Here is a 23,974-nt window from a genome sequence, read left to right as displayed (position 1 = left end):
GTTGAGCACCACGCGCGTGCCATTGGGCAGGGTGGGGCAGAGCTTCTCCAGGAAGGCAATTGCGTGGCTGGTCTCCAGCGCAGGGATGATGCCCTCAAGCTGCACAACAGGGGGGGGGAGGGGGTTGACGGCGACTCAGCGGCAGCGTTGGGAGGACAGCGCCACAGCGGCCCGCCGCCACTTCAAAGGTGCAGTCTCGCGCTGTGCCAGGCCTGCGCATGGCGCGCAACGCTCGCCCCCTCGCAGGCCCAAGACGCCGACGCAAGACCTCTCATGCAGAGTGGCATCCACTCACGCCCCCGCACCTGGCTGAGCCGCTGGAAGGCCTCGAGAGCCTCCGCGTCCGTCACGGCAAAGTACTCCGCGCGGCCCACATCCTTCAGGAAGGCGTGCTCAGGGCCGATGCCGGGGTAGTCCAGGCTGGCGAGGGTTGGGAGGGCGGGATGAAGGATGCCGGCACATCACGGCAGGCCGATAGCGAGAGCAAGGCAAAGAGGGATCTCCCCTCCGGGTAGCTCCTGAAGAGGGCGCGGGTCGGCCAACGGCTGGGACGCACTGCCTCCCACTGCTGTCCCGCTGTGCATGATGGAACCGCGACCCATGAATCGAGCACCCTCGGCCCCCCTCATCCGCTCCTTGCCCCCCATCCCTCCCGAATCGCACCCCGCGCTGATGGAGTGGGGGTCGATGACCTGCCCGTCCGCGTCCTGCAGCAGGAACGAGAAGCTGCCGTGCAGCACGCCCGGCGTGCCCTTGGTCAGCGTCGCCGCGTGCTTCTCCGTCTCCACGCCCTCGCCGCCCGCCTCCACGCCGATCAGCCGCACGTCCTCGTCATCGACGAACTCGTTGAAGATGCCCATCGCGTTGGAGCCGCCGCCGACGCAGGCCAGGACGATGTCGGGCTTGCCGCCCCACTTGGCCTGGCACTGGGCGCGCGTCTCGCGGCCGATGACGGACTGGAAGTCGCGGACGAGCATGGGGTAGGGGTGGGGGCCCGCGGCGCTGCCGAGGATGTAGTGGGTCGACTCCACGTTGGTCACCTGGTGTTGAGAGGGATGGTTTTGAGGGGGAGGGGGACGCGCAAGAGCGAATGGTGAGGGGTTTGACAGAAGGCAGGGGCGTTGCCTAATGAGCAGGGGCGGGGTCGGCGCTGGCGAGAGGCAGGATGGGCTCAAACAAGATGCCTTGCAACATGCGCCGCTCCAAACAGCGCCCATCGGCCGGCTGGCGGACGCCGCCTGCTCGGCAAGCCGCGCGCGGCCATAACCGTCTGCCCCGCTGCCTGCGGGCCGCGCTCACCCAGTCGCGGATGGCCTCGCTGGTGGCGTCCTTGAGCGTGGCCGTGCCCATGTACACGGGCCGCACCTCCGCGCCCATCAGGCGCATGCGGAACACGTTGAGCGCCTGGGGGTTGCATGCGGGGGGTGTGCCGTGAGCGCGCCGCGCGGAGCGGCCAGCGGCATCACACCAGCGCACTACGTGCTGACGCACTGCATCGGCTGCGCGATTGCAGCAGCCCGCCGCCCGCACAACCGGGGCAGCTGTGCGCGGCGTGCAGCCCTCAGCCCGCGCTGCTGACCTGGCGCTCCATGTCCTTGGCGCCCATGTAGACGATGCAGCTGAGCCCGAGGCGCGCGCACACGGTGGCCTGAAGGGGTCAGCGGGGTGGAGGCATGGCACGGGGGGGCGGGTCCTTTGAAGTCAGCTGTGGGCCAAAATCCTGATGAAGAGGGGCAGCGTACCTCAGGCCCGGATTCTTGCATGTGTGCCCCTGTGCAAGTGCGAATGCAGCATCTGCCACCTCCTGCGGCGCCACCACGGCCCAACCTCAGCGCCCCAGCAGCAAGCCGCTCGTCCGCACCGCAACCCGCCGCAGCTGCAGCCACGGCCTCAGCCATGGTTTTACGCCCAACTGACACAAGGTCATGCACACAGTACACACACACTCACACTCACACTCACACTCACTCCACAAATGAGCACTCCCCTGCCTCTGACAAACAGTTGTGTTCGCACGCATGCACGCGCACACACACTGTTCATCCCACACACATACACACACACACGCACCGTGGCGACCCCGTGCTGCCCCGCGCCCGTCTCGGCGATGATGCGTGTCTTGCCCATGCGCTTGCACAGCAGCGCCTGGCCGAGCGCGTTGTTGATCTTGTGCGCGCCTGTGTGGTTCAGGTCCTCGCGCTTCAGGTAGATCTCGGGCATGCTGCCGTCCTCCCTGCGGCAGCGACGGCGTCGGCAAGAGGCGGTTGGGGGCAGTGCTGCGCGGGCTCCCTGAAACAGCGACTGTCGCGCACTGCAATGCAGACGCAGAGGCCCATCCTGCTGCGGCGGTTGCTGCCGCAGGTGCGCCCAGCGCCTGGCTGCTTGCTGCTCAACGGGCAGACGGCTCTGTGGGCGCGCCAGAAACCCAGGTGCCTGTGCAACAATACTGCACGTTTTCCCCAGCACGCGCCTGCGGTAACGCTCCGACAGACGCTCTGCGTAGTAGAGCGGCGTCTCGCGGCCCACGTAGTCCTTCAGGATGGCGTTCAGCTCGGCCTGCGCGGGCGGGCGGCGTCGCGCAGTCAGACCGGCACCAGCTCGGGGTACACGCGCTGCGGCCGGTGACCGGTGCGGTGTCCAGGCTGCGCGTCGCGAACCCGCTGCCGCGGCCTGCGGTCTGCTGAGGGCGCCGCTCACGTGGAAGTCCGGGTCATCCATGGCCTGCTTGTATGCCACCTCAAGCTCCGCCAGCGCCGGAATGAGCGTCTCAGGCACGTACTTGCCTGTTGCCAACCGCAGGAGCGCACCGGCAAGGGAGTTGCGACGTCGCGGCCAACCCCACCGGCGTAGGCGCTTCTCTAGGAGGAGCAACGCACGTGCGCGCATGATCCACGCTCGACGATGATAAGTACATACACATTTCGCCGCAATGGCATGCGCGCTGCACCGGCGCATCAACAGCGGCGCAGGAAGCGCCGAGCTGGTCTACGGCGCCCGTACGCAGCTTGATGCCCTCATCACCTCCAAAACGGCCGAAGCGTCCGGTGCTATCAGGGCGCTCAAACTTCTGCACCTCCTGAGGCGCGTCAGTGAGGGCCGCCCCGAGCACGGTGACAGCTCGCGGCCGACGGCATGGCCTAGAGACGGGGGCCACGCGCTGTGCAGAGTGCGCTGCAGCATTGGTCCTGGCGAGGACACTTTGCTGCTGCGCGAACATCATGCTGTGGACCATCTCGTGTTCCTGCTTGCTGTTGTATCCGGACACGGACCGCAGGCAGCACACGAAAGGTCTGAAACAATGGATGTTGAAAAGAACGATCAATCCGCCGCGAATCCAGTTGTATGAGCACCGGGACCCCTCCGCCTCCCGGAGAGGTGTAGACTAAATCCCCCTCTGGAAAACTCAATCGCAGAGGCTTCGATTTGCTCTGTAGCGACATTACAACGCGTCGGCTGGGGGCTCGGTCCCTGCCAGCTGCCCGCTCTCGCCCCCACCCGCGAGTTGAGTGGCAGCGCCGTCCCCAGCTGCCGCCGCCTTGAGCCTGTGCAGGGCCCAGTGCAGCGCCACAAATCTTTCAACCGACAGCTCCTGCGCACGCGCGTCACGCCGCAGCTTGCAGGCCTCTAGAGCTGCCTCAACCTGCCAAACCCGGGGCGAAACGGGGCGGAGCGGCGACGTCAGCATCGCAGGTCGGTTGGGCAACCGGCGACTCGTGCCCGGCACCTACGGTGCTGCGGCCGCACCAGGTGACAATGTACCGCAGGCTTTGTGCACCTATGTATTTTAGCACCGCAGTCTTGCAAAGAAAGGAAGGATGCGCAGCAAGCAAGCCTCGCAACAGCAAACCGCGCTCATGTCGCGCCGCCAGCACCGCCTCGCGGCGCAAACCCCACCTGCAGCGACGAGTACAGGGGTTGCATGCTGTTGCGCATCATCTTGCGCCGCTCCGAGAACGCCTTGGCCACCAGCGCGTGGAAGGCGCGCTCGGACGGCACCTGGGGCCGCTTGGACGGCGGCGCCAGGCGGAATGTGACCAGGGCACCGTCCACCCCAGGCACCGGGAAGTACTTCTGGCGCGGGATCCGCAGCCTGGCGCGTTGATTGGGTGGCGGTAGCGGGCGGCTGTCGGCCGCGGGCGGCGCGAGCGGCTCGGGCCCGCGCGAAGGTGGGCTGGCAGCCGCAGGGCGACGGCTACGCCTGCGTTCTCTCACTGCTCAACCGCGCAGCTGGCGTTGCCACAGGGGGTCCCGTATTGCTGGCAGGATCCGCTGCGTTGGAGCGCCCGCACGCCGTCCCTCGCGCCAGCCCTCAACCCTGCAGCACGCACGCAGGCTGCCGCACAGGCTTGCAGCCCCACCCCGCGCAAACGCACGCCCACCTGTACTTGGGCGAGCTGTAGTAATGCGTGTAGATCGACATGGCCCGGTAATCGGGCCGCGACGGCGTGGGGTCCACCAGCCGCTCGGCCACCTCGTGCTGGATCATGATGCTGAGCTCAGACACGACGCCCCCCAGTGGCAGCGTGGCCTTGAGGAAGTCTTTTGTGATGTTGTAGGGCAGGTTGGCCACCACCTTCAGGCTGCCGAGGCCGGCGCCGCCCGGCCGCTGGCGCCACGCCTGCGCGGGCGCGGGGCCGGGCGCGCCGCGGCCGCTCGTGCTGGCCTCGGGCTGCTGCTGCTGCTCCTGCTGCTGCTGCTGCTGCTGCTTCTGCTCGTATCGCTGCTGCATCTGCTGCAGGATCCCGGGGATACCCACGCGCAGGATGTCGCCGTGCACCAGCTCAATGTTGGGAGTCTGCGAGCGAGCGCGCGAGAATCGGCGACGGTGCTGTCTACGATGGCTGTTGTGCAGCACACAAGGGTGCCTAGAGCGCAGTGATAAAGCTTGCGCCATCGAATCAGGACGCGGCTGCGACCAGGCCACGTCCAGAGGATCGCAACTATGCTGGCAAGGCGGCCGCCCGTGTGTGCTGTCGTGCGGGGGCGTTTGCCCGCCGCGCCCCGGCAGCAACCCACCCGTGCAAACTCCTCCCGCAGGCGCTCCACCAGGGTGTCGTCCTTTTCAACCGCGATGACCTGGCGACAGGGGAGGCGCAGCGCCGACGCACACTGAAACGCCGGGCGCGCGCAGCTGCATAATTGCGCCGCGCCCCGTACGCTGCTGCGCAAAAGGGTCGCCCCGCCCCTGCTCAGCCCAGCCTCAGGTCGCAGGGGCCGTCCGCGGAGAAGCGATGCGATCCCTCTGCAATGTTGCGAAGCGTGACGGCTCGTGGCCGCATCGCGCGTGCAAAACGACCCACCTGCGCGCCCGTGGCGACGAGGCAGCGCGTCAGGTTGCCTGTGCCGGGCCCGACCTCGAGCACCACGTCGGCCGCGGTGACGCCCGCCGCGGCGACGATGGACTTGAGTATCGCCTCGTCGGTTAGGAAGTTCTGCCCCAGTGACCTGATGGGAGAGTGGGCGACGAAGCGCGCGTGAGCATGCGGCATGAGAGGCGTCGACAGCGCGTTGTGCGTGCACCAGAATTGCCAACGGCTGCTGTAGCGGGTGCAAAAAGCAGCACTTGCCATGCCGTTATGCTTCTTCATGCATGAGATCGCCATGCCCCACGCCCTCTTACTTTTTCGCCTTGATGTTGGCCTGCTTGAGGTTTGCGCGCGTCGCGCTCGCCTTGTTGGCAGTGCCGCCGCCCGCCTGCCACATCCAGCCGACCTCTGGCACTGTCGCAGCATCTGAATCGGTGTTTGCCACCCTAGAAGGTCTCCGTGGCAGCCTGACGCTGCCTTCAGCGTCCTGCAGCACCCGGGAATGCAGGCGCCTGCCCGCCACCACGCGACTGCCCAGCAGCCGCCTTCCCAGCATCATTGCCACAATTATAAGGGTGCTTCAAGAGTATGATACGCTGTCAAGTTGAACGTGAGGCTGATCTACGTTGTGTCACCCCAGTGAGCAGGCGGCGGGGCTGAAGGATTGCTCAAAAAATGTAGCACGCTGTCATTAAATTACGGTACTATGATAACCCACCAGCCAGGGGGCTGCGCTTGCCTTTCAGACGGTGCAGCATTTGGAGGACGGGGTGACTGCATCTGACGCTGACCCATCGACGGTGTGCTGTCGTACCTGAATCCGCAGAATGTAGCACGGTATCATGCAACCCCCCCCCCCCAGGCTTTGATTGTGGCTTATCCGTTCAGGACCACGTACAGGAGCAGGAAGCGCGTCGGAGCCGGCATTACATACACTTCACAGCGCACATCGCGCGCGGCAGGTGGGCATGCTGCTGTTTCGCGCCAAGGCTGAGAGCAGTCACGGGCAGGCAAGCCTTGGTCATACACCGCGGCCGAACCAACTGTCAAGCTGGGCCTCGCAAGATGCGGCTGCAGGGCTTTCCCATTATCCCGAGTGCCGACCACGCTTCCAGCAGCTGGGCACATGTACATACGAGGCGAGCAGTTTGCCAACATGCGACGGCGCATGCACGCGCACATCTCAACTCCAATGGCCCAAGCAAGCTCACTGAAGGCAGGTGAGGTGTGAAATGTAAGGACCCAGGGGACACGATCCAGGACTTAACGTGCGCAATCGGTGCTGTGGCGGCAACTGTTCAACGGCACTTTTGATGGGCGTCACATGCACAAGGGCACAAGCCACATCAGCATATGTGGGAGGCCAGGGTGAGGAACAGTTTGTGTGCTTGCTTTTGTGATCACTACGTGCACCGGCGGTTGCGGCAGACTGTGAGAGGGTGGGGAAGGCAGTCAATAGGAAGGATGCACATCGCAGCCGCAACTGCCAGCACAGAGGCAGGGGGCAGCCCCAGCCCCTGGTATGAATTTCAGCCGCAGCCTGCTGTTTCACTGCTGGTTGCACCATGCCGGATGTTCCGGCGGATCCACGGCCACGGCCACAGCCCCCCGGGGCAGGCCGGCGTGGCCACGGCTTCCCCAGCCGCCGCTGCTGCCGCTCGCGCCACCATCCCAGCCGTCCCAGCCGTCCCCGCCATCCCCGCCGCCCGCGCCGTCCGCCCCCGGCAGCCGCGGCAGCCGCGCGCGCTCGGCGCCGTCCGCGACCGGCAGCAGCTGGGCGAACGCCCACTTGATGGCGCTCTTCCAACGGTCTGTGTGGGAGTAGAACCTCACGCGCACGCGCGAGGGCGCGCCGCCGCCGTCCCCACTTGCCGGCACGACGACCTTTGGTCCGAGCATCCAGGCCCAGTAGTGGCCCAAGCGCGGGAAATCGTCACTGGGCCCCCCCATGCCGAGCTGGCCGAGGCAGTTGCGCAGCTCGCGATTCCCGCAGGTGGCCTCGGCCTCCGCCGAAGCGGCGCCCGCCCCCGCCGGGAAGACGCCGGCCCAGAGCCTGAGGGGCTGCCTGGACATGAGTTCAACCTTGCAGTGCGCGACGTCCACGCACCACGCGACCTGTGGGCAGGGTGCAGGGGCGGGACCGGCGGGGCTGGGCCGGCGCGGCGGGGGCCCGCGAAAGGCGGCGGCGGCGCGTCCGGCCGCATCAGGGCCCCTCATGCGATCAAGTGCTTTTTGTTCGTGCATCCTTGGTGTCCCGCAAACCCCAGCACCGCCCGAGGCCGCCAACTCTCAGACACACTACGACCACCCAAAATCGCGTTGGCCACTCTACCTGGTAGGTGCCCGGCAGCACGCCGGTGATTTCTCCCGCCACCTCCAGCCAGCACACGCTGTCGAGCACGAGCGAAGGCTCGAGCGCCAGCGGCCCCGCGGACGGCCCCGGCCGGGGCACCGGCCGCGGCACGGTGTTGGCAAGCGACAGGTGTTGATTGTCGAGCCACACCTTGGGAGAGAGGGGGCGGGCGGTTGCGTGGCTGGCTTTTTGCACACGCGTGGGGGATTGTGCAAGGTTGCAGGAGGCACTCGGGAGGGTCAGGGCCAGCTGTGGCCGCTAGGCACTCGGCGCCTCCGCCGTCACCACCCCGGCAGCCCGACGGCCGCCACAGATTCTAGGGGGGGCAGTGGCCGCCGGAGACGCAGGCAGGCAGGCACGGCGGGGCACTGGCACTAGCACTGGCGACAACAGGCGGGGATAGGCGGGGGTGGGGTCCGTGGCTTTGGGCGGTGCACCCGTGATGAGCTGCGGGTGACTCACCGCGTCCATATCTACAGCGTCCACGGCTAGCGCAGAGCGGCGCAGATAGATCTGCTTGACGGCGCCGCCTGCATCGGGGTCCGGGCGGGGCCGCGGCGGCGCGGGGAGGAGGGGCGTGAACAGGCGCGTAAACCCACGCCCCGGCGGCGCCCGTTTTGGCGCGGGGCTGCTGCGCGGCCGGGCGGGCGCGGACGGGCGTCTCCGGCCCACAAGGCGTGCGCGCGCGGAACATCCGGCTCTTGTGTGTGTGGCACACGCAACGCGGAGGCTTGTCAACCCATAGGATCTGGCATCGGACGCCAACCCCGAAAGGAATGCGCATAGGGAGTGCACACAGCTTGAACGGATCAGCAAGGGCGCACCGTTGCAGCCGCCCTCCTGCTCCTGCGCCGCCGCGCCCTCCTCGGCCAGCTCCTGCGCCGCCTCCGGCCGCAAGAACACCCCGCGGCCCCACTCGCCCCGCCGCCGCCACGCCCACCGCGGTGGCAATGAGCCCGCGCGCAGCGCCTTGCCGTCGGTCGTGACGGCGGCGCAGTCTGGCAGCTCGGCGGCGCGCGCGAGCAGCGCCGGGATCGAATCCACTTCTTGCAAGAACTCGTGCATCGGCGACAGGGCTGGGCCAAACGCGACGCCGGGGACGTACACCCAGTCGCGCTCGTCAGGCGCCGGCGGCCACGTGTCGTGCGCTGCGGCGCAGGGGGCGGGGCATGGAGGGGGCGGGCGCGTGAGGCAGCAAGCAGGTGCCGCGGCTGGGGTGTCGAACGCGCGCGCGGCGGGGCAAGGCACGGCCTGCCCACGGGCCAAGCAAACGCGGGCGCGGCCGCCTGGCAGCGGAGCCGAGCGCGCGCGCGCCCCGCCCCGCCCCGCCTCGGATGCGCCGGTCGCCTCACCCTGCGGCGCCGGCTGGTCGCTCAGCGATAGCGTGCGCGCCGCCGCCTGCGCCACGTAGACGCCTTCCCGCGGGTCCAGGGACGCGCGCCGCCACTCGCGCTCCGGGGGCAGGCCTTGGAGGATGCGGCCGCCTGTCGTGAACGCCTGCGCGCCTGCGGCAAGGAGGGCCGGCCCGCAACAAACGCCGCACGGCGCGGCGGCGGTGAGCCGGCGAGCAGAGGGCGTGGGGGCGAAGCGACGCAAAGCGTAGCGTGAAAGCATCGCGCCGCGCGGTATCCGCGGGTCGACCCGACACCCGAGCTTCTGAGCGGCCATCGTAGACGCGCGCGGGCCGGGGCCGGGGTGCGTGCGGGCGGCGCTCGCCTGCCTCCAGGGTCGCCTTCGCTAGGGCTGCCGGGGGTGCGCCAGGCATTGACTTTGTCACCGTGACCGGCGGCGCGGGCGGCTCCATGCCCTGCACGAACACAAAGCCGGGGACGTCTGCGGCGCGCACGGGGCCTGGGCGGCGCGGGGAGGGATGGAGAGGGCGCGAGCGCGACGCTTCAGCCAAAGGGAGGGTTCAGCGCAGCTGAGGCGCCGCGCGCGCAGGGAGCAGCGGCGGCGCGCACCGACGCCGCGCCGCGGCTGCGGCCGCGCCGCGTTCGGCGGCACGGGCGGCCGCGCAGCGCTCGGCCGTCTGCAACACGGCCGTCGCGAATGGGCGCGGCCGCCCTCCCCCCACCTGCCGGCGGCGCCGCGGGCAGCGCCTCCGTCCCGAAACGCCGCCCGACCCATTCCGCCCACAGCCCGTCGCAATCGATGGCGCGCAGCGCGCGGCATGCCGCGGACAGGCGTAGCGCGGCACGGGCGTCGGGGTAGAGGGCTGTGGCGATTGCATGCAGCGCCAGGCCTGGGAGCTCGTTGAAGGCGCGCATCTGGCCTGCGTCGGAATCCGCGTCCGCGGGCGGGCCGGGGGCCGCGGCGGCTGGCGTCGCGTCCGCCATGCCTGGGACAGGCAGTCTTGAATGCGGCGATACGGTGTTGGGGTGGGGGGCGCTCGGGTGGGTCCAGCGCGGCGGTGCGCGCGGGCAGCTGCGAGCGGGCCGATGAGGGACCTGCCGCGCAGCTGCTGGCGCGGCGGGTCTCAGACAGTGCAGCCTCAGCAACCGCGTGCTGGTGATGCAAGCGCCCTGGTCATGCAGCCGATGCATCGATCTGCCAGCTGCGCCAGGTACACCGGTGCAACACCGCCACGCTCCCACCAACGCGCTCTCTCGGCAGTGACTGTTGCTCAGCGCGCCTGCGCGAGGTCACTGCGTCGAAGTGCACGTCTGCGCGCACGGCAGAGACGCCGACTGACCTTCACGAGGCGTGCGGGTACGCCCAGGACTGCGCAGAGTGCAGCTTCGCCGTTCGCGGAACAGGATCACTTGGTTTTCACGTGTGATATCGAGGGGTAGGGTACATATCATGCATGTTACGTCTCACTTGCAAGGGGTGGTATATTGCGAGATACCGTAGGTCCTACCACATCGGGACAGGTCCGACTGTCAAAGTGACTGCTATGTGCAGCCGCGCTCCTGCGCGGGTAACAGTGTAATAACGCTGCAGAACATGCTCAGATAACGGATGGTGGTCTGAGTTGAGGCCCAGCTTCGCGCCCAGCTAGCCCCACCTGTGTTGACTGTGCGGCGAGCGCGTCCGTTTGGGCATCGACAGCCATGGCGCCCGTCATGCAGCCGCTCGACCCCGCGGAGGAGCCCGACCGCCTGCCGCAGCCGTTTCGGATGATCGACCGCTTGCTGGGGCGGCTGCTCGACAACGCAGTGCGCGTGGCGCAGCTGCGGCGGGAGGAGCGCGGGGTCGCGGCCAGCTGCAGGGTGGAGCGGGTGAGTGCATGGGGTTGGCACGCGCACTGAAGGAGCATGCCAGGTGTAACCTGCGCCGCCCAGCCCCCTGCATGTGAGTTTGTGAGGATGGCGGCAGCACCCTGTGCGCATATTCTTCCCCCCGACTGCGTGTGTCTCGACAAAGTCAATCCACTACCTGCCAATCCCGCCAGGTGGTGCTCCCGCGCCACGTGTGCGCCGCAAGCGGCGCTTGCAGAAGCTTCTGCCCATCTGCTGCAGGTGCGAAACACACGCTCGGTCTGCTTAGCTGTGGCAGTGCGCATGGCCGTCCCGCTAGCTCGGTCTGCCTCCTGCTGGTGGGGAGCCAGCGCCGACTCAAGCCGACGCTCCAAACTCCAAGCGCGGTCGCTGGCCCCTGCCCCACACGCCGCTCCCAGGGAACATGTGCGTTGCGGCGACAGCGCCGACAGCACCTGAATCCCCGCCGGCAGCTGCGGCAGCCACGTCCGGCTGCGACCTGCTCACCATGCCGGCCGGCGGTGGCCCTGAATTTGGCCTCGCCGCCAGCAGTTGCCGGCCCTGCTCCAAGGCGGTCGTGGCACTGGACACAGCGGCGGCGGCAGAAACTTCTGGCGGCAGTCAGGCGGCGGCAGGCGTTGAGCCCCAGTGGGCGCCGAGGCCGCGCTCGATCGTGGCGGCGGGGGCGGACGACGGCTCGCTGCAGCTGCTGGCAGTCAACGCAGACGGCAGCATCTGCCCGCTTGCAGAGGTGAGTACTAGGCGTCGACGCTTGCCCGGAGTGAGTGGACTATTGGATGGGCGATGCTTGACAGAGAGATGTCGCTGGGGTGGGGACATCACCAAAGAAATGTACAAGGCAGCCGGGCTGACTGCAGGTAGGTGTGCCGAACAGGGACAAGTGACGCCACTGGGAGCGGCAGATGCACTCATGTAAGTTGCCCCATTGCGCTGACTGCGCAGGCGCCGCCTCCCCGAGACTCATTGGCGTGCACCAGGGTGCAGCTCAGCCCGTGCGGCAGGTTTGTCGCCAGCCAGCTTACGGATGGCAGCGTGGCGGTGTATGCAATTCCTACATGCTGGCCACAGCAGGAGCAGCAGCAGCAGGCGCAGCAACAGCAGCAGCAGCAGGCGCTGCCACAACAACAGCAGCAGCAGCAGCAGCAGCAGCAGCAGCAGCAGAAACAGCAGCAAAAGCAGCAAAAGGACCCGCAACAGCAACAGCAGCTGCAGCAGCAGCAGCAGCAGCAGCAGCAGCGGCGGCAGCAGCAGCAGCGGCGGCAACAGCAACAACAGCTAACACTGATGCTCTACTTGGCCCCACCGGCAGAGCTCGCCTTGCTGCAAATACAGCGCCAGGCTGTGGCGGCGTGCGCCAACATCATCTGGCAGCAGCAGGGTGGTGGGGACGAGGCAGCAACGTTGGGTGTGTACGTGTGGTGGCCGCGCGTCAATGTGCTGCGGCGCTACAGCTTGCTCCACCTGCAAGGCTCTGCAACGCCTCAGTTCGGGTCGGGGGCAGCAGCGCCAGCACTGGTGCAGCCGCCGCCGGCAGCTGAGGCGTCAGGATCATGGACGCTGCCGTACGCGATCGCTTGTGCTTGCCGGCTGCTCGGCAGCTGTGGCGGAGGCAACTATTCTGGCAGCAGCTCCATCCTGGCCCTAGGGCTGGCCAACGGCTTTGTCGCGCTGTTTGATGAGCTGCAAGGTGGGTGGGGCGCAACTTTGATCACGTCACCATACGCGAGCCGTGGATACCACAAACTGCAAGGCTGCTTGTGCCATCATCTTAAAGGCACCTGCAACCCTTGCAACACCCATCTGACTTCCTTGCCCTTGCCTGCTGCCTGAGCTCCCGGGCGTCCCTCGTGCTGTCCCCTACGTACAGGCGGGTTTGCGGGCGTCCTGCCGAGGCTGGCCTCCCCTCCCACACAACTGGTGGCAGTACCTGCCGGCCCCTGTGTCAAGGTCTCTCACCTGCTGGTGGCGGCCACAGAGGCTGGCCAGCTGTGGACCAGCACCCCCCGCCGCCCGGAGTCGGGGACGGAAGCCGCCGCCTGGCGGCGGCTCCCGCTGCCGCTCCTGCTGGCGGTGCAGCACTTGCAGGCGCTTCCAGGGGGCCCACCTCTGGTGCTGGCGGTCGCGGCTGCCACGCGGCCGGCTACGGTGGTGCAAGGTGCGGGGGGCTGCAGATTCTAGCATGTGCTTGCACAAACGGGACAGACTCGGGCACCGCAAAAGTAAATAACTACTTAGAGCCCTGCAGTCGCCTCAAAGTGACCGCCTAGTTGGCGCCACGCTCGCAGGTCTGCCCGCTTGGGCCAGCCTCAGCGGCGGTACAGCAGCTGGCAGCTTGGGCGGTGTCGGCGTCAGCGGCGATGGGGCGGGCCTGCCGCGGCTGCTGATCGTTGATGCAGTAGGCGGCGACATCGTGGCCGAGCTTCAGCCGACCCCTGGGTTGGCGTTTATGCGGGCGCCTTCAACCAGCGGCTACACCGCGGCGGCGCTCAACGGAGCAGACCGCGGCACGCAGCTGCGGCGCGGCGATGGTTTGCGGGCCCTGCCGCTTGCGGTGAAGGGCGGGGTGCTCGTCGTTGGCGGGTGCGCGCGCCAGACAGGCAGCCGTGGCGGCGCCAGCGGCAGCGGCGGTGCCGGGTGCGCTGATCAGGCAGCTGCAGAGGGGCAAGCACAGCCGGTGGACCCCGGGCTTGAGGACACACAGCCCATGCAGCAGCGGCAGCCTGACGCCGCCGTCTGCCCTGCTGATGCACGCGACGCTTCCGCGGCTGAAGGGCCGGCGCAGCTGCTGGTCTATGACCTGGCAGCTGTGGCCTCCGCACTTGCCAACGATAATGCGGCCGCTGCAGCAGCCGGCGCTGCGCAGGCCGCGCCGCGCTTTCCTCTACAAGCAAGTGCTGGTGTCGGCAGCAGCATGGCGGGGGCGGCGCTACCAGCAAACGTCGCAATTGGCGCGAGTGGTGCCACAGACAGAGAGGTGCCTCCAGAGATCCCGGCCGCCAGTTCACCATTCGTGAGCGATCCAGCGGCAGGGCTGGCGCTGAATTTTGCGCGCTCGCAGATCGGGCCACCCGCGGAGAGGCGCCGCCGCGCTAAGCGCGCGGGCGCTGCGCTGCAGGCAGCGGCGGCACGGCTGATGGTGTCCGAGGCCGCAGCAGGGGTATTGCCGCTGTTGCCTGGGTTGAGCGCTTAGGGCAGGTGCAGTCGGGCTGGCTGGGGTGCCCCCAACGTAAGTCCTGCGCACCGTTGTGATTGAACACTCAATCCTTGTAATGTCATGTACTAACACTCACTGCACAAATCCGTGATAAAGCAGCTTCGACTCAGCTACAGTACTCAAAAACGGCGTCGTCTGCACAGCGCTCTGGTTTGGCCATTTCTGAATTGCCGGCATGGTATGGACAACCCACTTATCACAGTTGCTTTCCTGGTGCAAAAGCTGCTGAATCTCCAAAACACCTCGACCGCACTCCAGCAGCCTCTTGGCTGAGCTTACGTGATCGCCTCCTCCGCGCTTGGACCAGGAGCAGGCTAGTTTTTTAGGTTTGAGATTCATGCCGGCTGGGTCGTCGTGGGCAGCTCTCGCCCGAAGTGGCCACTCGCCATCTGGGTGAGCACTGCAGCGAGGCGCTTGCACAGTCTCCAGGCCTCGCTAGGCTGCGCACAGTTTAGCCTTAAGATAGTGTCGTTGCGCTACTGACGTCCTGGGAGCAGGCAACGAGCACGCGTATGATCGGCTGCGCGCTACCGCTTGCTCCAGAGCCAAAAGCTCAAGCCAAAAGCTCAGCCAATAGCTCAAGCCAAAAGCTCAGCCTGGCCTTCTTGATCCATTCCTGTCTTCGTGAATCTGCAGGCTGCGCAGTAAGCTGTAGTGGGCCCCTGACCAGCTAAGCCTACGCCGTGCGTGCGCTGGCTGGGGGGGCCTGCTTGGCACAGCCTGCAGCACGTGTGCACGAGCCGCTGCTGGCTGCACACACACTGCATGCTGTGCCGCTTCCAGCCTGTAGCTGGCCTTATTGCCATGCTGGTATCAATACCAGGAAAAGTGCTACATACGTCCGCTGCCCATCACACCATGCCCGACGCAGCGTGTGCAGGCCCCGGACCCCATGTCTGCATCGACCAAAAGGCAGCAGCTGATGTTGTCATTGCGCGAGCTGTTTCCAGGCGATGACCTCGTCGAGTTTCGCGGCATTGCGGTAGAAGTTATCTTCCAGATGCCTGTGGACTGGGCTGCCGGACTGCTGAACTTGCCAGTTGGCGATAGGAAGGAGGCCATCATGGCAGGCGTCCGAGGTGGGGGGGTGTTGATGCCACGCGCCCATCAATGACCCCGTGGTGTGTATGTTATGTATCGAGAAATCCTTGAGGGTGTTAGGAGGCGTTGGAAGGTGGTTTCATTCTTTGTAGTGCCGCTCAAACGGGCAAGGGGTCATTTCGTGCGTGACAGCAGCTGGGGGGTTTCTGTTCTAGGACAATCCCATGGGCCTGGATGGCTCCAGAAGCGGACGACCGCGGGATGCTGTGACAATCCTAGTCCTTATCTCTTTCTGTTGTGCGCGGCTTCCGGGGACCCCAATGCCTGCGAGGGGCGTGTTGGTTTCCGCACCAGGCATGCACTGCAGCCATCCTGAGAGCTGCAACATGTAGGCTACCACTGCTCAGCTTTTGTCGTTTGCAGCAGTGCATTTCCTGAACCCAGACAGCTCACAAACCAATTCATCACGCTGCTCGTGTTGCGCAACAAGCAAGGCATGGGGGGGGTTGCCAGGGCTTGCTGGCTGCAGGCTTGAGCGGCGCTGTCCTGAGGCATGCTCATGTGGTTACACAGCAGCCGGCACCTGCCCTACCAACGGGGGCCCTCGATAACCCGGCGTAACCCCAGGGTTACGCCGGGTTGCATCGGGTTGCGCGCGCGGGGCGCGCCGTGCGTGCATCTGCAACACCATACTGGTTTTTTTGACAAATTCTTAGGCAGGGCTACCTGTGCTGTTGTTTGGCCCAGCAGCACCAACCTAAATCCTGCGGCGGGATAGCACCTGTAGTCATGCACAGCAACACCCAGATGAATCGAGCCTCTCAGCAGCCACGCCCGTGCGTGTGCAAGCAGTGTACGTGTGGCCATTTTTGTATGTGTCACAGTGCTGGATTATAATACATGATTCATGCCATACGGCATCGCAGCGGTGCGGCAGCACCAGCAGGTGATACCAGGTTGCTAGCCACGCCGACCTGATGCCGACAGAGAATTGCAGGGTGCTGCCTGCAAGATGCAAGCCGTCCCATTCAAATATGTCCAATCTCTAAGCATCAATGCCCCTTCAAAGCTGGCAGCTCGAGCCTTCGTGGTGACTGATGATCTGGGGCTACAGTTTAAAGGGTGCGATGCCAGTTGATCTCCATTTGCTCCGCATGCCGTCACAAATCAGTTGTGATGTTCACCCCACTGTTTCACTTTTGCTGTTTCTTCCAATACAGCCCGGCAGGAACGCCAACAAGGTCTCTGCGGAGCCTGTTATGCCCACTCCGCTGCGCACTCGGGCCCTCGCCCGCTTCGATGTGCTATTCATATTCTCAAGTAGCTTGTATAGTGTCCGCCGCCCCGCACAATACCCCTCTGGGCCGTGGCAGCCATGCACATCTCAACGGTGCACTCGTGAACGAGAGCCGTCAGGGATTCAAGTGGCCTTGGGTATGAGCCACGATTAAGACGTGTGCGAAGCATGATTGCGGCGCCCAGACCCAAAGCGCCGCCACGATCTGCACCGGCGGCTGCCACCCACACGCTGCCTCCCATCCCCTGCCCATACCTGCAGTGCCATCAGCTTCTGGGGCAAGGCCCGGCTAGGACCACACTGGCATCATACATCTCAATGCCAATCAGGTGTGGCAGGTCGAGTTACCGACTGGAAGTTGACGCGGCTCGCTGTGGCTCGCACCAACGGCAGGCACTGCTGCTTTGAGCCTGCAGGGTGCTTGGAGGCAAGGTGCTGTGTGGGTGTGTGGTCGTGCGACGCACGGCTGCAAATGTGTTGGCGTACATGCCTGCCCTTTTCGGCAGGATGCGCCTTGGGCTGGAGTGCAATCTGTGCTGCCATGTCTGGCAACTTGGTCGACTGACATCGTTAGGCCTAACTTGCCCCTTTTGTCCCTGCCCTCGCCTCTCCACCTGTCTCAGGGCCAGCATGTTGTGCTACTGTCCACAGCGCCGGCAAGTCGTCCCTCCGACTCAGGGTCACAAGCAACGAGCGCCTATGACGTGGTATGAGTGGGCGCCCCGTGGGGGGCATCCTGCAGGACGCTGCCTACGCACATCGATGTGATATCACCCCAGGTGTTGCATAAATCTTGCTACTTCCTCGTTTTGAAATGTTGCAGGTGACGGCGTGCCCTGCGGCACGCTCGACCCTTGACAAGTCAGGTTTCTTGTTGCGGCATTCACTCACACAGCTGCGGCATTCACTCTTGATGTTGCTCGCCCCCATTGCTCGCCCTGCAGCCTTGCTTTGAAGGGCAACAACGCTGCGCAACATGCGCCACCACAAGCCCACAACCGCACAGCTTATGGCCGTTGGCCCGTCGTTCTGTGCAATAGCGTTGCACCCAACTTATCAGGTGAGGTCAAGCGCTCATTTGTCAAGTGCACATTGAGCTTTGCTTAGGGCGTGGGTTGTGAGTGCGTTGTGGTGCACGTGTGCACGCTCATGATCACGCCACGCTTGTGTGGTAGGCGCCTTGGTGTTGACAATGCATGTGCGTCTAAGTTGTGCGGGCCGGGGGGCCGGGATTCACATGTGGTTGCTGGGGTGTTTCGGCGCATTTGTGACTGCTGCAATGGCAATCAACACCGGCGCGGTTCAATGCCGTATCCGCGTGCCCCGCGAAACCCTTTCCGAAACCCGCTCGTAACCCAGTCCGTAACCAGATTGTGACAAAACAACCTGGCGTAACCCAGCAGGTTACGCCAGGTTATGCCAGGTTACGGCGCGCGCGCGCCAGGGGCACGGGAGGTTGGTAACCCAGCGTAACCCAGGGTTACGCCAGGTTACCGGGGGGGGTCCGTTGGTAGGGCTGACGCACCAGCAGCCCCTTTAGTGTGGATGCGGTCTTGCTTGACCTTTTTAATCTACCTCCCCCGCCCCCCGTATCGCGGCTCCCCAATGGGCTTCCTCCCATCGTTACACAGCCGTAGCAGGTGAGTCATGCAGGGGTGAGGGTTTGGTGTGCTCACACCAAGGGGCCAAGTTTTTGCCAGCTGGCTACTGCTGCATACGCAGCCTCGCTTGTCAAGGGGGGTCGAGGCAGGGTAACACTTCTCGCTCAAGCACCAGTCTCCCAGTTCCCTAACGCGCCCGGTCGCGGTTTGCACGTTCTTACCCAATTCTGCTTCGGCTGTCGGGGCGATGCTGCACCGCACCTCACGGTCACCGTGTCGCTTCATAACACTCCTAATCAGGCACGTGGGGAGGAGCTCCAGCAGCAGCAGCAGCAGCAGCAGCAGCAGAAGGAGCAGCAGCAGCAGCAGCAGCAGCAGAAGGAGCAGCAGCAGCAGCAGCAGCAGCAGCAGCAGCAGCACCACCACCACCACCACCACCACCACCAGCAGGTGAGGCTTGTGGGCGTCAGGCAATGTATGTTGCATTCCGCTCCGTGCGTTCAACGCGCTGCCTGTGAAATTGGCACAGCGCAATGTTCGACGATGGGCATGGCGTGATTGTTAGGCAGCACTATCGGTCCGTGACGCCGGTTGCTTTGTCTGTGCTGGTAGGGGCTCCGACATCTCCTGGTTTGCGGCTTGCCCCGCAGTCATCACATGCATCATTATGACCTGCACGGAAATGCTGCTCGCACTTGCCCCCGGCAACACTTATGCGCCGCCGAGTTTACACCACTTGCCTTGGCCACTCCTGCAGTTGATGGGCGGTTGCAATGCCGATCCGCGCACCTGCTCTCTCATCGCACATATTTACTGACAACACCACCCTGCTGGCCGTCGTCTCCCAACTACATCTGGCTGGGCTGTTGGACTGACCCTGCACATCAGATGATGATGTCTTTGAGTCGCACCTGGACGTCTTGTATGCCTGCGTGTGCGAGCAGCTGCAGCGCCTGCGCACGGCATGGACCAAAGGGTCTACTAAACTGAAATCAAGCTGACATGTGAGTTGAAGCATAGCAGTTGGTTTCATGTCACCCATTCTCCAGCGTTTGTTTCTTGAACTCACGCAGAACACAATACTTGTCACTGTGTTATTTAGGTTTTTTTGCTTTTATTGTTCCTCCACTAGAGGTGGTAGTCATTTGGCCCGGTTGCGCGCCAACAACCACCAACACGCACGGGCAATCATGCGCCTGCGCTGCTGCCCTCGTTCCTTCGCGTCGCCCACCCTGCACTGCAACACCACCACCCATTGCCCCCATTGCGGCGGCCCAAGCCTTGGTGCAACGGCTGAATGCGCTTGATTGCCCTGCAAATTCCTGATGCTGACCTGCGTACAGAGCCGCGCTTTGCGCCCTTGCTTGCAAACTTGCCAGCGCAAGCCCTCGTGCGCGGTTTCATGCGCATTTCTCCCCACCACGCATTGGGGGTCTGCGTGCACGCACGCCTGCTTTGAACGAATTGTAGCCACCCGCATTTGACTCACACAACGTTCATGCTTCACAATTCAATCCCATGAGCCTGGATGGCTCCAGACCCGGGCGCCCGCAGGACACTGTAACAATCCAAATTCTAGTTGTACTCCAATAGTACGCGCCTCTACTTGGTGATGTTTCCCGTCCTGATCACGCTGTCGCTGCTGTTTGAACGCGCCAAGGTTTATGCTCAGATCAGCATATATTCTGCTGGCCTAGGCCGGCTTGTGGAGCCTCATGGGAGCATTGCAGGATTGCTGGGATGAGGAGTCCGCAAGTCATCCCCCAAGTATGGTGACGGATGGAGAGTCTCCCTACATCAAGTTGCTGCATGCACCTGCCTCAATCGTTGAGGCGGCTGTACGGGACCGTGGCGCAGGCCTGTAGTAGCTAGCAGTTCATCGTTGATTGCCAGGGTTGCGGCAGCATGGGCTCTTATTGGGGCAGTTGGCAACGCTTTTTGGCGTGAGGGCTGACGTCAAGAGGTCCTACACCCACGAGCTTGCTGCAGCTTTTTTTTGGTGGGCACATTGGAATAATACGATATGATAGGTCAGAATTGTTGCATTCCTGCAGTGGCCCGCTTCTGAAGTCAACTGTGCTAATGGGGTTAAGACCTTGATACATCAACCGTGCAAGTGGGGCTGCATTTCAGGGGGCTGCCATCCACGCCTCTTGAATAAAGCTTCATGCATGCACGAAGGCCCCACGTGTGTGCCCGTCTATGCTGCGCACCAAGGCGTGCATCCATGCTTGAACAGGCAGATTAAGTTCAAGGGCGCAAAGCGCGGCTCGGCATACAAGTCCGCATGCACCAGGCAGTCCAGCGGAGCGTGTTCAGCGTTTTGTCAAGGCCCAGCAGCAACCACTCAAACCTAAGAAAGTGGTGCACTCACCGCACAACCCCTGGACAAAGCCCTTAGAAGCTTCATCTCAGGCTGAGCATCACACGGTGCCCTTGTTCGGCCGTCATCATACATGTGCGCATATCATGTTTACAAAGATGGCTCACGATGGGCCGTTTGCAGCTCAGCCGGTGTCCCTCTCGCCAGCCCCAGCGCTGTAGCTGCTGCTGCTGCTGCTGCTGCTGCTGCTGCTGCTGCTGCTGCTGCTGCTGCTGCTGCTGCCGCTGCTGCTGCTGCTGTTGCTGCCGCTGCTGCTGCCGCTGCTGCTGCTTACCCTCCCCGCGGCGCCCATCGGGCCCGCGCCCCCACTGAAGATATCTTGCAGGTAGTCGTCGTCGCGCTCGCCCCTCGACTGCCCCTGCAGCGACTGGCAGCTGAGCGCCAGGCTGGGCGCGTTCTGCAGCAGGCGGCCCGGGGGGGTCTTGGAGCCGAACAGCCGCCGCAGCTCGTCCAACACGCCCTCCAGGGCACCTGGCTCCAGCAAAAGAGGCGCCTCCTGGCCATGCGTGCCATTGTGCGTGTGTGCGTGTGCCATGGAGGAGTGTGCTTGCGCGTGTGTTTAGGTTCATGGACAGCGCCCACATGTTTGTGCACGCATTTGCCTCCAGCAGGGTGGCGGTGCCGCTGCGGTGCGTGAAATTTCGAACACACCTGGGCCCATGCAGCGCGCTGCCGCAGCAAGCTTGGGATGCATACCATCAACTGCCCAGCACCCGCCCACCTGCGCCAGCGCGTCGGGGTCGTCGCCCCCCTGCTCCAGCAGAACCCGCTTGAACTGCTCCGCGCGGGCCCGCAGCTCCGCCGCGCTCGCGCGCAGCAGGGCGGGGTGCTTCGCGGCCATGGCCGACGCATTGGCGCGCGGGAAGGCGTCTTTGAGAGCCAGGAGGCTGGCCACGACGCCGTCCACGTCCATCGCGAGGCGAACCTATTGGGGGGCCGGACGCCCAGGAAGCGGTGCGTCGTGGTGCGGCGTTATGCAGTTATGCTGTCGGCACGGGACTGGCGCGCCGGCGTCATGCACACTGTGAGCAACTCGGAAAGTTGAATCGAGTCGAGCGGTTCCCGTTCAATTGTCCTCTGCCTTGAGTGGCCCGAAACATGTCAAAAGGGTCGCAGCTGACAGGCGCACCAGCTCTCCAGGCTTCACCCCTGGCAGGCCAAGCCCGCCATCGGGCAGCACCGCGCTGAGCAGTTCCACGCGCTCCCTCACGGCTTCCTCGCTGGCGCCCAGGTCGGCGGCGACCACCTGGCGGGCAGGTGATGGCCCCAAGATGCGGCCGTGTGGGCAAGCCGAGGCGCCAGCAGCGCAGGGGGACCCACCCGGCAGCAAGAGCCACGCATGCGGTGCACGGATGCGGCAGGTGCTAGCGGCACTGCCGAAGCTGCTGCTGATGAGGAACATTTGGCCCGATCTCGTTTGACTATTGCACGCTTTTGCAAGTCCACCCCCACCTTGATCGCCAGCGCAAGCTGCGCGTCGGAGGTCCAGTTGACCGGCTCTGCAATGGTGTGAGTATCTTGGACGATGTTGCCCAGAGGGTCCGTGCGGCGCTCAAGCTTCTTGGTGTAGTAGGAGCCAATAGTCCACGGGGCCGCCGCCTGCTGGTTGTCGCTGTTGCTTGGACGGACGGGGTCGTCGGCCTGGGCAGCGCAGCGCACCCGGCGCGGTCGCAGTGCGCCTACTGCACCATGAACGCGCCAGGCTGTGCAGGACGCTGGCAGCAGGGTGCGTCTGGTAGAAGACGCCTTGCTTGACGGGAGCATCGAGAAAACACTACTTGCGGGCGGGGAAGATCACGATCGAGCTCCCAGCATCCCCGTTCTTAGTAGTTGAGGTTATTAAGCATCATACAGTAGTGCATCACTGTGGTGATACGGTGATGAGGCAAACAGGACAGCGAATGTATGCAACGATGCAGGCTAGGGAACGCTACAAGTCAGAAGTGGTCAACCCCTGAGCTTCAAGTTTCACTCCTGTGGTGTGCAAGATTGCTTGCGCACCGTGCAAGGCACATGCTGCTTTTCCAGAATATCACTCAACAGCACATTACAGGTGGCAACTGTGGGATGAGGAGTCCTGCTTGCTGAATCTGCCACAGCGACTGGCAACGCTTGCGACGATGATGTCGACAAAATGGAACTTTTCGGAGGAAACAAACAGTGCATGACGTAATGTACAGCATGGCCCGGTAGCAAAACGTCCAGCCTGAAGCTGCGGTTTGCGCACAGCTGCAGCCACCTCGGCCTCATGCAGGTGCACACCCCGCACCCCGCGCCCGTTTCTTGTACAGCCCGCCCTGCCGAGGGATCCAGCCCAGCCATCTGCCGCGCCCAACGCGCGCTACGCACGGGGCCGGATGGGCGGCGGCTCGTCCTTGCTCCACGACAGCGCGCGCAGCGCGAGGGCCAGCTCCCCTGGCTCTGACGCCGCGAAGGCCTCCGCGTCCAGCCCTGGCCACAACTCCTGCAGCTGCGGCAGCACCTTCTCCACATCAATCAGCAGCACCCAGGGGTACTCCTGTGGTGATGTGCATGTGCGAATGTGTGTTGTGTGCGTGTGCGGGTGTTGTGTGGGCATGCGTGTACAGGGGTGTGTGTGTGTGTGTGTCGCCGCGCGCGAGCGCGCGCGTGCGTGTGTGTGTGTTGGGATGCGTGTGTGCGTGCATGCATGTGTGAGTGAGTGAGTGAACGAGCACAGGTGCTCGTGGTTTGCACGTGTGTGTTCATGTGAGCGTGCGGCTGTGAGCCAGCCAAGTGCATGAGGGTGGGGCTGTTGTGGGGGTTATCTGCACGCCCGTGGACAATGGTGCAAAATGGCATATGTCCAGTGTGAGAGGCGTTTTGCAACTGCAGAGCCCCCGAGGAAAGAGGCAAGCACTTCTGGCCGACGCCGGCACAGCCAGCTTGGGCCCCACGCCGTCCCAGCCTCCCGGCAACGCTGCCCGCAGCGCCTCCACCCGCCCGTGCCGCTGCTTTCACCTGCACCATAGCGGATAGGTTGGCGCCAGGCATGCCCGCCACTAGCAAGTCCAGCCGCCGCTTCATCTCCGTCTGGACGAACCCCGCCTCGCAGCCCAGCAGCCGCGGGTGCAGCTCGATCATGGCCGCCACGTCGTGCCAGGGCAGCAGCTGCTTCAGCGCGACCAAACGCTCTGCCAGGTCGTGCGGCGCGACAGACAGCACCTGCGGGCGGGCGGGCGCGCGCGAGCGCAGGCGCCCGTTTCTGGGATGATTTTGGGTTGCTGGGGTCTGTCCACTCGGAGGGGAGCGGGGCGCGCAAGGGCTCCAGGCGATGCTGGCATACGCAAAAACGTGCAAATTGTGAAGAGGCGACTGCCCCATTGCGCCTCGGGGACACCGACGCATGGCTGCTCCCGGCGCTGAGTAGCGCGCATGCGCACAAAACGAGAACGCGTGCATCCCTGCACCTGGGGATAGCTCTCCACTAGCTCAAATGCCCGCTTGTCCGACATCAACAGGAGCGAGGTAAGGCTCGCCATCGCCTCTGGCGCCTTGGAGACCGCCGCTTCGACGGCCGCGCGCCGCTCGGCGCTGGGG

The 23,974-nt window shown here is 64.7% G+C and overlaps 5 protein-coding genes across 5 annotated transcripts; 1 reads left to right on the top strand and 4 right to left on the bottom strand.

Annotated features, from left to right (window-relative positions):
- Positions 1-94: 94 nt before the first annotated feature.
- MNEG_2571 (tryptophan synthase beta chain) lies at positions 95-3,217 on the bottom strand (the record flags this gene model as incomplete). Its single annotated transcript, XM_014048958.1, has 9 exons — positions 95-99; positions 296-420; positions 664-1,040; positions 1,300-1,404; positions 1,580-1,648; positions 2,071-2,233; positions 2,489-2,556; positions 2,698-2,783; positions 3,001-3,217. The coding sequence occupies 9 exons, from the start codon at positions 3,215-3,217 to the stop codon at positions 95-97; spliced, it is 1,215 nt and encodes a 404-aa protein (XP_013904412.1).
- A 222-nt stretch (positions 3,218-3,439) lies between these two features.
- Positions 3,440-5,703, bottom strand: MNEG_2570 (hypothetical protein; the record flags this gene model as incomplete). The annotated part of the gene is made up of 6 exons (XM_014048957.1): positions 3,440-3,640; positions 3,895-4,090; positions 4,380-4,795; positions 5,017-5,076; positions 5,301-5,445; positions 5,621-5,703. 6 exons carry the CDS (start codon positions 5,701-5,703, stop codon positions 3,440-3,442), a joined length of 1,101 nt encoding a protein of 366 aa, XP_013904411.1.
- Positions 5,704-6,854: 1,151 nt separating this feature from the next.
- On the bottom strand, positions 6,855-9,995 carry MNEG_2569 (hypothetical protein; the record flags this gene model as incomplete). Its single annotated transcript, XM_014048956.1, has 7 exons — positions 6,855-7,421; positions 7,639-7,809; positions 8,122-8,189; positions 8,484-8,807; positions 9,012-9,156; positions 9,437-9,510; positions 9,734-9,995. The coding sequence occupies 7 exons, from the start codon at positions 9,993-9,995 to the stop codon at positions 6,855-6,857; spliced, it is 1,611 nt and encodes a 536-aa protein (XP_013904410.1).
- Positions 9,996-10,712: 717 nt separating this feature from the next.
- On the top strand, positions 10,713-14,070 carry MNEG_2568 (hypothetical protein; the record flags this gene model as incomplete). The annotated part of the gene is made up of 6 exons (XM_014048955.1): positions 10,713-10,880; positions 11,054-11,120; positions 11,279-11,610; positions 11,823-12,567; positions 12,748-13,035; positions 13,166-14,070. 6 exons carry the CDS (start codon positions 10,713-10,715, stop codon positions 14,068-14,070), a joined length of 2,505 nt encoding a protein of 834 aa, XP_013904409.1.
- A 6,470-nt stretch (positions 14,071-20,540) lies between these two features.
- MNEG_2567 (hypothetical protein) lies at positions 20,541-23,916 on the bottom strand (the record flags this gene model as incomplete). The annotated part of the gene is made up of 7 exons (XM_014048954.1): positions 20,541-20,912; positions 21,138-21,341; positions 21,546-21,662; positions 21,869-22,098; positions 22,766-22,934; positions 23,396-23,599; positions 23,845-23,916. 7 exons carry the CDS (start codon positions 23,914-23,916, stop codon positions 20,541-20,543), a joined length of 1,368 nt encoding a protein of 455 aa, XP_013904408.1.
- Between the last annotated feature and the right edge of the window lie 58 nt (positions 23,917-23,974).

The sequence above is a fragment of the Monoraphidium neglectum genome (assembly GCF_000611645.1).
Source record: "Monoraphidium neglectum strain SAG 48.87 unplaced genomic scaffold scaffold00294, whole genome shotgun sequence".
Lineage (NCBI taxonomy): Eukaryota > Viridiplantae > Chlorophyta > Chlorophyceae > Sphaeropleales > Selenastraceae > Monoraphidium > Monoraphidium neglectum.
Note: the sequence above shows the minus strand (reverse complement) of the source record. Positions and strands in the feature narration are given on the sequence as shown.